This window comes from Triticum aestivum, chromosome 1A (genome assembly GCF_018294505.1).
Source record: "Triticum aestivum cultivar Chinese Spring chromosome 1A, IWGSC CS RefSeq v2.1, whole genome shotgun sequence".
Lineage (NCBI taxonomy): Eukaryota > Viridiplantae > Streptophyta > Magnoliopsida > Poales > Poaceae > Triticum > Triticum aestivum.
Window position 1 is genome coordinate 565,370,674 of NC_057794.1, and position 15,089 is coordinate 565,385,762.

The 15,089-nt window shown below is 45.2% G+C and overlaps 1 protein-coding gene across 1 annotated transcript; it reads right to left on the minus strand.

Moving 5' to 3' along the window:
* Window positions 1-3,602: 3,602 nt before the first annotated feature.
* On the minus strand, window positions 3,603-8,024 carry LOC123068265 (ubiquitin-40S ribosomal protein S27a). Its single transcript, XM_044490791.1, has 2 exons — window positions 7,686-8,024; window positions 3,603-4,205 (listed from the first exon to the last, which is right to left on the minus strand). The coding sequence occupies exons 1-2, from the start codon at window positions 7,911-7,913 to the stop codon at window positions 3,738-3,740; spliced, it is 696 nt and encodes a 231-aa protein (XP_044346726.1). The 5' UTR covers window positions 7,914-8,024; the 3' UTR covers window positions 3,603-3,737.
* Window positions 8,025-15,089: the final 7,065 nt, after the last annotated feature.

Consider the following 15,089-nt stretch of genomic DNA (forward strand, 5'->3'; position numbering starts at 1 on the left):
CAGAGACGGCGGCGACTACACCAAGATGTACAGGCTGCTCGGCATGTAGAAGACAGGCGGCAGGGGCGGCTTTACTATTAGTAGCACTTTATTCTCTGATTCAATGGCTGGATGTGGAGCATCGTTCATGCATCGTTCCAAAAACGTCGTGTGTATAGCAGCTCTCTTACTATTATGAAAATACTAGACAGAAGACACTCCACGCACGATGCATGCACGATTCACAATCAAATGGATGTGAAGCACTTTATTCTCTGATTCAATGGCTGGATGTGGAGGATCGTTCATGCATTGTTCCAAAAACATCGTGTGTATAGCAGCTCTCTTACTATTATTATTAGTAGTAGTATTTTAGTGGTCGTATTTAGTTGTTTTTAATTTGTGTTTCAATTTTTTACTATTAGTAGTAGTATCTTAGTAGCCAAATTTGTGTTGCGTTTGGCCGGCCGAGTTTAGTATAAAAAAAGGCGACTACTAGGCGTCGGTGCGCTGGCCCAAATTTGGGCCGGTCGCTCCGTACGCATCCGATACGCTGTGTTTTAACCGTCAGATCATGGTCTTCGTCCTCAAAGCACTCTTCTCTCTGGCTTTTGCCCCCAAATCACGTGCGTGCGGTGCAGGATGAGAACAAGACGACCGGCCTTCGGAGCTAGCCGGACCACCGTCGCTCGTTGGATCGCTGTCGCTGGCCGGGTCGCTGCTACTCACCAGATCGCCATTGCTCGCCTGCTTGCCGCCCTTGCTACCGGGTTGTATCAAACCTCCTCCTCACCCTCACCCTCTCCTCCCCCCACCCACCCCCGCGACCGCCGTTCCAGCATCCCCGGCGACCTTGCAGCACGTCTCGCCGCGGTGGCCGTCGCAGCTCGCAGTGCCGACCCGGCACGGCTCTAAAAAAGCATCGGTTGTCGCAGCTCTGGAATTGCTAGTTCCAGCAAAAATAGATGCCGGTTGAAGCAAAACTGCTCGCCGGTTGTATCAAAAATGGCTTGCCAATCCCAACGAAGAAATTCCGTACTCGCATCCATGAGAAATCGCTGGTTCCAGCAAAAATGTCTGATAGTTCCAGCAAAAACAAATGGCTGGTTGAAGCAAAAAACAGAGTTGCAGGACTCACATGAAGATGAATGTAGCAAAAATCCACAAACACCGGGTAGTAACAAAAATCAAAACGGTTGTAGCAAAATGGTTCACCGGTTCCAGCAAAAATCACCGTGGTAGCAAGTTTGGGATGCTGGGGTGGTAGCAAAAACATCGGCTGGTTCCAGCAAAAACAAAACATGGTTGTAGCAAAAATCCTGCCACGCCGACCTTGGAGAGCAGCGCACCCAGCTGCGGGTGGCCATGGCGACAAGCGCTGCAGCACTGTCGTGATTGCTGCAACCCACTCAGCTCCGGCCACCGCTCGCAGCAACGGGTGGCTCAGTTCCCAGCAGGCAACGACCGCTCCTCACCCCTGTAGTAACTCCGACCACCACTCGGCGGAGTAGCAGAACCCTGCAGTAACTCCGGCCACCGCTCGCCGGAGCAACAGATCACCAGGATCTGAAAAAATGAAGGATGTGGTGCTGAGGGCTTGTTTAGAGAGATGATGGGGAATAGATGAGGATTACGCCGGAAAGGAAGAAAAGTAATGGACAGAAAGAAATAAGACACTAGACGTGGTCCCACCAGGTTACGTGTCGCCTGTATATGAAAACGTAGCGAGCGCGTGGGTGAGGCACCGGCCGAAGCTTCAGCCGGCCTGCCGATTCCAAACGTTTCCCATAAAAAAGACGTCTAGAGCAGTCTTGGGGTGGCGGTTGAGAAACCAACCGCCCCATGCTGATTTTTTTGCCGGCGTTTCTACAACAAGATAGACAAATGAACTGGAAGTTTCCGGGGTACTTGCAAGGCTGAGGAAGAAATTGGTTATTCCTAAACGTGTATTGCAGATTGATACTATCGATTCACATGTACGTTTGAGGCTCAAATCCAACACTTGAGAATACGTTTGCATCTGCATCATGGATACCTTTCACAGGCTAAGGCCTCTTTTAGTTCATAGGATAGGATTATCATAAGAATAGGAATCTGCATCATGGATACCTTTCACAGGCTAAGGCCTCTTTTAGTTCATAAGATAGGATTATCATAGGAATAGGAATCTTGTAGGAAATGAGATGACATGTATCTCAAATCCTATGAGTAGGAATAGGAAACAAGATGTCATTTGATTAACACCAAAAAAAAAATTCCATTGAGTCTAGACTTTCTTTTATTTTCCTATAAAATGTGAAGGATAAAAACCAATCCTATGTAGGAATAGGAATTCATTCCTATGAACCAAAGGGCTCTAAAGGAAAAAATCCTATAAAAATCATTTCCTCTAGAATTCCTATGAAATTCCTCTTTGAACTCTGCCACAGACAGGTTGGATATGAGAACCAACAACAAAAAAAACATCCAAAATTGTTCTTCAGACCATAATAAGAACACATCTTTTTTTCTGAAGAACACACCTGTTGGTTCAGATGATACTGATTATATTTGAGACCATAATAGGATATGTCCTTGAGAAAATGGACGATGCTGCATTTCTTCAGAGATGAATTGTGGAACAGACCCTTAATATAAGGGATGCAAAAATAGAAATGCATTTGAATCAACTGACATGTCTGTAGATGATAATTCAAACAGGAAACTTAACTGCCTTGTTGCAACAGACATTAATAAATAAACGAATTGCCGTTGCACTTCTGCTTATTCTCATAAGATTTGTGACAAGTGGGCCTTTTAAGTCCAATGCATCGAAACTATTGTAAATTACAGAGCTTTAACATATGTTAAATGACTAATCACAACCCATGAACAAACTAAAAAAAGAAGAGCAATACTTAACAGCCAAAATACCAGAGGTAGGCAATGGTAAATGGTGAACACACACAAATCTGATGGCCAAACCACAAGGCAGCACCATACTCCACACTAGCAATCACACTGCCACTGTCCACAGCAAGGTAACTGGATATATTCACAACTAAACCAAAATTACCACCACAAGGTAAGCAATGGTGAACACACACAAAACTGATGGCTAAACCACAGGGCAGCACTAGCCACTATGCTCCACACTAGCAATCATCGCACTGCCACTGTCCACAACAAGGAAACTAGATATACTCACATATTCAACCAAAATTACCACCACAGGTAGGCAAAGCAATGGACCAATGGTGAATGGTGAACACACACAAAACTGATGATAAACCAAAAGGCAGCACTATGATCCACACTAGCGATCATCACACTGCCACTGTCTAAAGCAAGGTAACCGGGTATATTCACAGTTTCAGACACATCTAGGTATGAAATAACACATATCTAGAACAAACCAACCACACGATCTCTTGGAATGAACTGAATTCTACTTGCAAGTGACAAAGATCACACTACCTCAACAATAAACACATGACAAACAGCAATAGCAAAATATCTATGGGCTAGTAAAACCTGCAAGAACACATGTATCAACAAGATACATGTTCTACGATCTTATCACCATCAGAACAACAAAGCATAAAAAATGATAGCCGACATGAAATAGATTAACGTCATCAGAATGACCAAAATTTAAGCCCACATCGCATATCAGTAATATCCAGGAAAGATAACATAATACTCCAAGGTTTCAGTTTTCAAAGACAAACGGGACACATATAAATGAGTTCAATTTGAAGAGCAATCGCAAGCCACCTCTAAGCCTTCTGGTTGTAGACGTAGGTGAGGCCGCACTTGCCGCAGTAGTGGCGGTCGAAGTGGTTTGCCATGAAGGTCCCGGCGCCGCACTCAGCGTTGGGGCACTCCTTCCTGAGCCTGGTGACCTTACCAGTGGCGTCGTCGACCTTGTAGAACTGGAGGACGGCGAGCTTCACCTTCTTGTGCTTGTGCTTTTGCTTCTTGGGCTTGGTGTACGTCTTCTTCTTGCGCTTCTTGGCGCCACCGCGGAGGCGGAGCACCAGGTGGAGGGTGGACTCCTTCTGGATGTTGTAGTCGGCGAGGGTGCGGCCGTCCTCGAGCTGCTTGCCGGCGAAGATGAGGCGCTGCTGGTCCGGCGGGATCCCCTCCTTGTCCTGGATCTTGGCCTTGACGTTGTCGATGGTGTCCGACGACTCCACCTCCAGCGTGATGGTCTTACCCGTCAGGGTCTTCACGAAGATCTGCATCTTGGCGGCGGTGGGGTGGTCGCCTCCGCGCGCTGCGGCGGCGACGGTGGCGGCGGCTGCTGCTGCGCTGGGGTGGGGGTTGGGCGGCGGTATGCGGGCTAGGGTGAAGGGAGAGTCAGGCTTTCTATAAGTACAATCGGCAGGAGAATATGAGCTGTCGGATCAGATCGGACGGCTGGCTTTCGTGGATGGTATTTTGGGCTGGGCTGTATCGGATTGATTATGCTTGTGGCCCATGACTCGTCAGGAGGGTTCGTTCCACTGTCAATATGAACATGTATATTCCGTTCACTTGCCCCCCAAAAAGTGTAAATTACATTGACACCTAGAAACGTGTAAATTCAATTTAGTACTGCAAATTATTTTTATGAAAGAATAAACGTGTAAGTTTTATATCTTGCCTAGCAAAAGAATTGGCCTCACAATTATACAACATATAAACAAGCAAGGCTCTACAAATTCCAACATTGGTTACATTCGCAAAAGAAGGAACATTTGTTGCCACTCACGAATCGCGCAACTTCTGGTCTCTTCTCGAGCATCGCTTCTTTTGTTTTTCAAAGGGAGCCTCACACTTAACAGGTAAGTGACATGTACACACTCCTAAATTCCCATGAAAAACAAGCGGGCACCCTCCAAATTAGAGAAGGGACTGAGGGGGATGCTGCCGGGGTTTGCCCAATATTCAGCTTCGATTCCAATCACGAATACGACCATCCAAACAACAACATTCAGGCCGTCCCAATGCCAATATCCAATTGTAAGCCCCAATATCAACACTCAAACGGTGCCCAAGTGATATTTAGTTTGTATCCCAATTTTAGTGGTGTTTGCGGCATGGAATTTGATTCCACCGTGTGCCAACCATCACTCATGGTTTGTTACTTTGCAACAACATTCTGGGCATAGCTGTTCGAGAGTGTAACATGTCAATCAATTCTAAATATGCAATCTTGAGACGACCAATTCCAAAAATGCATGAAGGATGATGTAACTGGTGCATGCCATGCTTTCGCCTAACATACCGAGGCCACAGTGTGTATGACTGAGCGGAAATGCCCAACATTATTAAGCAACGTTCTAAGCTCACCACACATAGAGTCCGGCACAACTAAGATCAGTCAAACAGTCACAACAACGGCGGCAGCAAACAGTAATTCCAGCTGCATGATCATTGGCATGGCATGACAAATACAAACCACAATAACCGTTGAACAACCAAACGTGTTTTTGTCCGTTGCAAATAGCATTGGGCCATTTCAGAAATCAAATTGACAAAAACTAAGCAAGTTTCTGAACATGTCCAGTTATTACCACACTTGCAATTATAAATTACTCCATGCCATAGAAATTTGGCATATGCAAACTAATGCCACGTCCAGAAAAATATCCATGACAAACAACACATGCACAGATATACTCCCTCCTTCCATCTATATAAGGCCTAATGCGTTTTTCAAGACCGCTCTTGACTATTGACAAGATTAATAGTACATGACATGCATAATGTGAAAATTATATCATTGAAAGCTCCTTTCACTTACGAATTTGACGGCGTGCTTTGTTTAAGTTGCATGTCATATATTATTGCTCTAACATTTGGTCAAAGTTAGTCTCAAAAAACGCATTAGGCCCTATATAGATGGAAGGAGGGAGTATCAAAGGTTGTAACCACATGCACAGATATGGTATGACCACACAATTTTGTGAATCCAACCAGAATTACCAATGAAATGCACCCAGGGCAGGCAATGGTTAATGATGGAACACAAAACAGATGGATAAACGACAGGCAAGGACTTTGCAGCATTTCTTCAGAGATGAATTTGGATAATAGGGATGCAAAAATAGAAATGCAGATCATGGCTACATAAATGTACATATTTGGATAATTACATCAAATGGGAATCTGTAGAGGCATAATGAATAAACTAAAATATCTGTAGATGAGAATTCAAATAACTGAACTGCCTTGTTGCAACAGACATGAAAAATAAACAACTGAATTACTGTTGCACTTTTGCTTATTCTCATAAAAGTTCAGTGACAAGTTGGCGTTTTAATTCTAATGCATTGAAGCCGCCTTCTGTACTAGTTGTAAATTACAGATCTTGACCGTATGTGAAATGACTTGTCACAACCCAAGAACAAACCAAAAAGAGAAGAACGGAAGTCAACTACAGCTGTAAACCGACAGACATATGGTATGATAGACCCAATCAAAATTACGACCACAGGTAGGCAAGGCAATGGTGAACACACCCAAAACTGATGGCTAAACAACAAGGCAGCACTATGCTCCACACTAGCAACCATCGCAATGCCACTGTCCACAGCAAGGTAACTAGATATATTCACAGATTCAACCAAAAACCACCACAAGGAAAGCAACTGTGAATACACAAAACTGATGGCTAAACCACAGGGCAGCACTATGCTCGACACTAGCAATCATCACACTGCCACTGCCCACAAGGAAACTAGATATATTCACAGATTCAACCAAAATTACCACCACGGGTAGGCAAAGCAATGGTGAATACACACAAAACTGATGGCTAAACCACAAGGCAGCACTATGCTCCACACTAGCAATCATCGCACTGCCACTGTCTACAGCAAGGTGACCAGGTATGTATATTCAGAGTTTCAGACAGATCTAGGTATGAACTAACAAATATACCTAGAACAAACAAACCACGGAATCGCTTGGAATGAACAGAATTCTAATTGCAAGTGAGAAAGATCACACCCCTCAAAAATCAACACATGACAAAACAGCAATAGCAAAATATACTACCTAGAACAAACAAACCGCACAATCGCTTGGAAAGAATAGAATTCTAATTGCAAGTGACAAAGATGACACCCCTCAACAATCAACACATGACAAAACAGCAATAGCAAAATATTCATCTACATGTGAACCCATGCATAGCTATTGGCTAGTGACACCTGCAATAAAGGGTTAAGCTCAAGAACACATGTATCAAAAGATACATGCTCCATGATCACATCACCATCAGATCAACAAAGCATAAAATACGATAGCTGCCATGAGATAGATTAACGTCATTCAAAATGACCAAAATTTAAGCTCGCATAGCATCTCAGCATTAGGCAATCAAATATCTAGGAAACATAATACTCCAAGGTTTCAGTTTTCAAATACAAACAGGGACACATATAAATGAGTTCTATCCTCGATAGGTAAAAGAGCAGAGCAAACGCAAGCCACCTCTAAGCCTTCTGGTTGTAGACATAGGTGAGGCCGCACTTGCCGCAGTAGTGGCGGTCAAAGTGGTTGGCCATGAAGGTCCCGGCGCCGCAATCGGCGTTGGGGCACTCCTTCCTGAGCCTGGTTACCTTGCCGGTGGCGTCGTCGACCTTGTAGAACTGGAGGACGGCGAGCTTCACCTTCTTGTGCTTGTGCTTTTGCTTCTTGGGCTTGGTGTACGTCTTCTTCTTGCGCTTCTTGGCGCCACCGCGGAGGCGGAGCACCAGGTGGAGGGTGGACTCCTTCTGGATGTTGTAGTCGGCGAGGGTGCGGCCGTCCTCGAGCTGCTTGCCGGCGAAGATGAGACGCTGCTGGTCCGGCGGGATCCCCTCCTTGTCCTGGATCTTGGCCTTGACGTTGTCGATGGTGTCCGAGGACTCCACCTCCAGCGTGATGGTCTTGCCCGTCAGGGTCTTCACGAAGATCTGCATCTTGGCGAAGGCGGGGTGGTCGCCTCCGCGCGCTGCGGCGGCGACGGCAGTGGCGGCGGCGGGGTTGGGTTTGGGCTGGGCGGCGGGGTGGAATGGAGGCTAGGGTATGGAAGGGTCTGGCGTTATATAAGTATAAGTAGGCGGGAGAATATAAGCTGTTGGATCTAGGGGTTCCAGATCGGACGGCTGGCTTTCGTGGACGCTATTTTGGGCTTGGCTGGATAGGATCGATTTTGCTTGTGGCCCATGGTTCGTGTAAATTGCCAAAAAAAAGTGTAAATTCCAATTAGTAGTGTACGTTATTTTTATGTAGGAATAAACGTGTAAATTTGTATCTTGTCCAAAAAAAGAATTGGCATCACAATTAAAATATATGAATAAGCAAGACGCTAGAGATTTTTTTGTGCGAAAAGGATCAAATCTATTATAAAGATTCACCAAAAGTACAAAGCGCCTCAAACATAATAAAATTTTCATTGAGGTTCATGGACCACCGAACGACCATTGCCGCTACCAGAACGACCCGCCGACGCGCCGCTATCGTCGCTCCCATACCGGAGCCGGCCCGACCTTATCGACGACAACCGGGGAGTCTTCATGCACGTGTCCCTAAGGACCAGCGCCCTGAAGCCGCATTCGTCATCGCTGAATCCGTCAATCGATCTGAAGAACCTGACACCAAATATCGTCGCTACGTACGCACGACGAGAAACTCTAACCTCACCGCCCCAAGGAGCTGATAGGAATCTACACCGAAGCTTCGTCTAATCCGTCCCAACGAACGAACTAGAGGAGGATCGGAACCCGAAAGACTGACTCGAAGAAGGAGCGCCGCCATCCGTCCAAACACCGCCCCTACAAGGACTAAAACCATACACATCTACTAGCTGGAGTCGAGACACCATGATTCTCCTCCCCACCACCGGCCGCCGGAGCGGCAGGCGGAGGGAAAGCGAATCAACAGGCTCGCCGGCGAAGATCGAGAGGAGGAAGGGTTTCCCAAGTCACCTTAGGAGAGAGGGAAAAAATGGAACATTGGTTAAAAGAAAATTAAAACTCATCCAATTCAGATATTAAAATGAAAAATCTATCATCAAGAAGAATTTTTTGTATAAGAGACACATAGTGCCCAAATAGAAAACTCAACAAGCTCCTGGGGCACTGGGTCGATACAGAGTATAGCAAAAACATGTTACACCGAAGGATTAAAATACTCCCTCTCCCGGTTTATTTGTCGCATAAATGAATAGAAATTAATGTATCTATAACTAAAAATACATTTAGATACATCCATTTCTGCGATAAGTAATTCGGGACAGAAGGAGTAGTTCTTTAAGGATTGAAAATGAATCAATCTCTCATCAGCAATACTTCTCAGTTAAGGATGAAAAGGCTGGACGTGGAGTATTTGCTCCGAGCTCAAATGTACCCCGATGAAGAGTAAAATAATAAAAATCCAAAAAATAATAAGAATATTCAAAAAGAATCTATTTTTTTGTGATAGCCGTACGCAGGGCCGGTCCTGAGATTTTGGGGACCCGGGGCGAACCTAAAATCCGGGGCCCTTAGTAAACACATCATAGTAGTAAAAATAAATGTATGTATATATGAATATTTAGCAATAAAACTTCAATGCATTCAAAATCAGTGTGCGTATCAAATAATTTATACATAATACCTTAAAAAATTCTTCTAACATTTCTCGATGCAAAGTCGCTTATGATGGGGTCGATGTCAATCCCATCCAATAATTTCTTCTCGATGCATGATGTAGCCAAACCATTTAACCTCTCTTGAGTCATTGTTGACCTCAAATAATTCTTCAACAATTTCAGCTTTGAAAAGCTTCTTTCAGCCGATGCGACCGTCACAGGCACAGTAAATAAGATGCGATAAGCAATGAAGATATTTGGATAACAATCAACTTCTCTGACATGCCCAAAAATCTCCATGGCAGACATTACGCCATTTGGCAAAGTGAATCTCATAATCTTCAATTCAGAAATAAGATCATATACCTCTACATCAGATGAACCAATGATATAATCCATCATGTGCTAAGGAACTCTGACTCCTGCTACTGCTAGACTTGAAGATCTTACAACAAAAGCAAAAAACTTTGTCAACACCTTCTGAATAAACTAGCCATTTTCTATCATGTTTCTCTCCATTGCTTAATTTCCTATGATAATGAACATAGGAAAAATGCCTTCCTGCATCATCTACACGGTATTCCATTTTATCCTCTTCCTCTCTCATTGGCCCTTTCTCAACTAATACATCTCTTGCTTTATTGTCAAGATTATCCCAAATTCTTGGATCATAAATATCAGGAGTATAGACTGGTTCATCAACACTAGGAGACTGTCCTTGTGCATCCGATGAATTACCTATATTCTCGGAGCCACTTACATTGTTGTTGTCGATGTTGGTGTCGGCATTTTCTTCTTGCTGATCGGATTCTGAATTCACATTATTTTGTTGCTTTTCCTCTATGGCAACTATCGCCAACTCATCACCTCGGTTTATCGAAGTAGCGGAAGTACGCTTGAAATATCTGTGCACATGTCCATGTTGTGATTGTACCAATTTATCTGCAGCCTTCTTCTTTTTCCTTTTTTTGCTACCTGATGCATACTTCCTATTTCTCGGAGGCATGCTAAAACACAATCCTGAAAAAGTAATTTTTGCATCAATTATTGAACAGTACCACATACGCATCAAGGGACGGCCAAACACAAATATAGTATACCTGGTTCTGATGATCTGAATTCTGATAGCGTCAGTCCGAGTGCTGTTTGCAGCGCCTAGACTCGGAGAGCAATGAGCAATTGACCAAGACTGAGGGCCCCCTGAATTGAAATTAGCTGTGAACTGTATTAGGAAGGGGATTAGGAAAAGAGAATTAAAAATTAGCAAGAGGCATATGGCAGTCGGCAGCCCTGCAGTACGGCGCGTCGGCGACGGCGGGCGGCGGCCTAGGGCTGGGAGCCTGCGTGATGAGACGGGTCGAACTGTCGAGAATCGACAGGATCATGATCGGCCTTTTTTTTCTAGGTGAAGCTGTGAAAGGATAGCATATTGTTGTCTTTTTTTTAACATGGAGGACGACGAAGGAAAGCGATTGCTAATCAAGCCGCGCATGTCGCTAATCCTGCCGCTGCGGCTCGTTTCGCTTGCGAGCCTGTGCGTGTGCGTGAAAGGCTGATGAAAGGCCTCGCCTTTGGCTATTTTGTTTGACATGGGCCTACAGCCTGCTATACGTATATACCTTGTACATACCTGGTTGGGGGCCCCTACCTTGTGGGGGCCCGGGGCGGCCGCCCCCCGCCCCTCCCCAGGGCCGGCCCTGGCCGTACGGACGACGGATGGCACGGGCCTGCTCCCTCGTGTGTCATGCCGTCTTCGTCTTGCACTCCTCCCTCGCGAGGCACTTGGAAGCCTTGAGCGCGAGGCGGAGCGCCTCGCATCGGACTCCGCCTCATGAGTTCCACTGTCAATAAACGTGTAAATTCCATTTAGTAGTGTAAATTATTTTTATATAGGAATAAATGTGTAAATTTGGTATCTTGTCCAAAAAAGGAATTGACATCAACATTTAAAAATACGAATAAGCAAAACTCTAGAGATTGATTTGCTACATGAACATTGGTTACTTTCGCAAAAAATTGAACATTGGTTAAAAAAAATCAAAACTCATCCAATTCGGATATTAAAATGCAGTTTTGTTAAAGTACATCTAGATGTGCTCTAAGTATTGCACATCTAAGTTTTATGTCATTGATTTTACGCTAAGATTCATGCAAGAATTTCTTTTGTCTTTTTTCCTTTTCTTTCTAGTTTGATTGACTCACTTAACGCTCTATCACCAGGAAGCTTTTTTTTGGTATAGAAGAAATACATAGTGCCCAAATAGAAATTAACAAGTTATAGGTCCTGGGGCACCGGGCCGATACAGAGTACAACAAAAACTGGGTTCCTCAAGAAGGATTGAAAATACAGTAGTTCTTTAATTAAGGATTGAAAATGAATCAAAAATTTCATACTTCTCAGTTAAGGGTGAAAATTCTCTGTGTTCCGGGTGCCTTTTGAAGCACACACAATTCCAGTCATGAGCTTCTCTGTAAGAATGTTTAGCACCGCACCCCTTTTTTCTGCAGAACAGTCCAAGAATCCAGTGTAGAGCATAGAGTAAAAATTACATCAATAGGATCTCTAGGTAGAAGGCTTTGAAAACAAGATTTATTTCTCGTTTTCCATATAGACCAAAGTAAGGCAGCAATAGCAACAGAAAACAATGGCACGATCTTTATCTATCAACATTCAGACACATCACTTACTAATAATGCAGATCAAGGGTCGTAAGGAAATGACGACCAATTAATCCAGAGATACATGGGTACAGACCAGAGATACTACATGAGTGCAACCACCAAATCAGAAAAAACAGAGATAACATGACTAAAAATACAGACTTAAAGATACTGAAGGAGAGCACATGAGTTCAACCACCAAACCAGCAAAAAACAGAGTTAATGACTATGAATAGGGACTGAAGGAGAGTACAGATCAGTTACTGAGGTGAAAAGCATCGCAACAGAGTTTATTGCAGAGGAAGATACATGGAAATTTTCAACGGAAAAGTTTCTGGAGATGGTTTTTCACGACACTGTTCTTTGTGTGTTCCGTGATGTTCCATATGAGGGTCGTGAGCTCGCCACCGCAGCTGAGTCGCTTGGCATGAGAATCCCTGCTGCACCACATGGACGCAAACATGAGCAGACGCACCCACGATTCCAAGATGAACTTCAACATGTCTTTCATATCCCAGTGTTCAGGTCCTTTCACCATACCTGCAATTTCTTTGCTGGGAAGTTTCTGCAAATCTGGAATCCAGTGTTCAAGTCCTTTCACCATATCTGCGACTTCCTTGTTAATTTTGCTTTCTCCACCCTTGGACGGTTAGCCTAGCAACTTCCAAGCAAGTTCAGTTCCTGCCCGCACAATAGTCATACCTGGGCCCTCAAGATAACGTTTTTCTACATTTTGATTTCCTTTCCCGAAATTTGGGTCATTTAGATTATCCCTATTTTCCAGCATCCACATGGCAACCACATCCTTCTTTTTGGTTCTGTAACTAGTGGGTTTAGCCACATTCCATATCTCCACCACAGCACAGCGTGCTCTCTCATGCAGGCTGTGGAGCGTCAGTGTCAGCGACCTTGCTATGGGCCGGCCCTATTCACATCGATCTGGCCCAGAAGATGGATGGCCTCCAACTACAAAAGGCACACGGGTGCCCACGGAAGAGGTGGCTTGGATCGGAAGGCTTCGGCCTGGCTTGGCTGGCTAGCGTCTCTCTATCTCTTCTCTGGTTCCTCATTGTCTCCCTCATCTGATCTCCTTCTTTCTCCATGTAACTTGAGAGATGTAAGCAAATTCATGGTGATTGAGTCAATATAGTACTGGGTACCTAACATTTGGTATTCAGAGCCATAGATCCTAGCCTCAGAGTTTCAATCAAAAAATTTCTCCACCACTGCCTACAACCTGTTTGACAAAATGCCAAGCCACAAATTCGCCTGCCCCAAGGGCGTTCTGTTGGAAATATGCCGTAGAGGCAATAATAAATTGATTATTATTATATTTCCTTGTTCATGATAATCGTTTATTATCCATGCTAGAATTGTATTGATAGGAAACTCAGATACATGTGTGGATACATAGACAACACCATGTCCCTAGTAAGCCTCTAGTTGACTAGCTCGTTGATCAATAGATGGTTACGGTTTCCTGACCATGGACATTGGATGTCGTTGATAACGGGATCACATCATTAGGAGAATGATGTGATGGACAAGACCCAATCCTAAGCATAGCACTAGATCGTGTAGTTCGTATGCTAAAGCTTTTCTAATGTCAAGTATCATTTCCTTAGACCATGAGATTGTGCAACTCCCGGATACCGTAGGAGTGGTTTGGGTGTGCCAAACGTCACAACGTAACTGGGTGTCTATAAAGGTACACTACGGGTATCTCCGAAAGTGTCTGTAGGGTTGGCATGAATCGAGACTGGGATTTGTCATTTCGTGTAAATGGAGAGGTATCTCTGGGCCCACTCGGTAGGACATCATCATAATGTGCACAATGTGATCAAGGAGTTGATCACGGGATGATGTGTTACGGAACGAGTAAAGAGACTTACCGGTAACGAGATTGAACAAGGTATCGGGATACCGACGATCGAATCTCGGGCAAGTGTCGTACCGATAGACAAATGGAATTGTATACGTGATTGATTAAGTCCTTGACATCGTGGTTCATCCGATGAGATCATCGTGGAACATGTGGGAGCCAACATGGGTATCCAGATCCCGCTGTTGGTTATTGACCGGAGAGTCATCTCGGTCATGTCTGCATGTCTCCCGAACCCGTAAGGTCTACACACTTAAGGTTCGGTGACGCTAGGGTTATAGAGATATTAGTATGCGGTAACCCGAAAGTTGTTCGGAGTCCCGGATGAGATCCCGGACGTCACGAGGAGTTCCGAAATGGTCCGGAGGTAAATAATTATATATAGGAAGTGCTATTTCGGCTATCGGGACAAGTTTCGGGGTCACCGGTATTGTACCGAGACCACCGGAAGGGTCCCGGGGGTCCACCGGGTGGGGCCACCTGACCCGGGGGGCCACATGGGCTGTAGGGGGTGCGCCTTGGCCTACATGGGCCAAGGGCACCAGCCCCTAGAGGCCCATGCGCCAAAGGGACAAGAGGAGGGGAGAGTCCTAAAGGGGGAAGGCACCTCCGAGGTGCCTTGGGGAGGATGGACTCCTCCCCCCTTGGCCGCACCCTTCCTTGGAGGAAGGGGCAAGGCTGCGCCCTCCCCCTCTCCCTTGGCCCTATATATAGTGGGGGGAAGGGAGGGCAACCAAACCTAAGCCCTGGCGCCTCCCTCTCCCTCCCATGACACATCTCCCTCCTCCCGCAGCGCTTGGCGAAGCCCTGTTGGAATCCCGCTACTTCCACCACCACGCCGTCGTGCTGCTGGATCTCCATCAACCTCTCCTTCCCCCTTGCTGGATCAAGAAGGAGGAGACGTCGCTGCTCCGTACGTGTGTTGAACGCGGAGGTGCCGTCCGTTCGGCGCTAGGATCATCGGTGATTTGGATCACGACG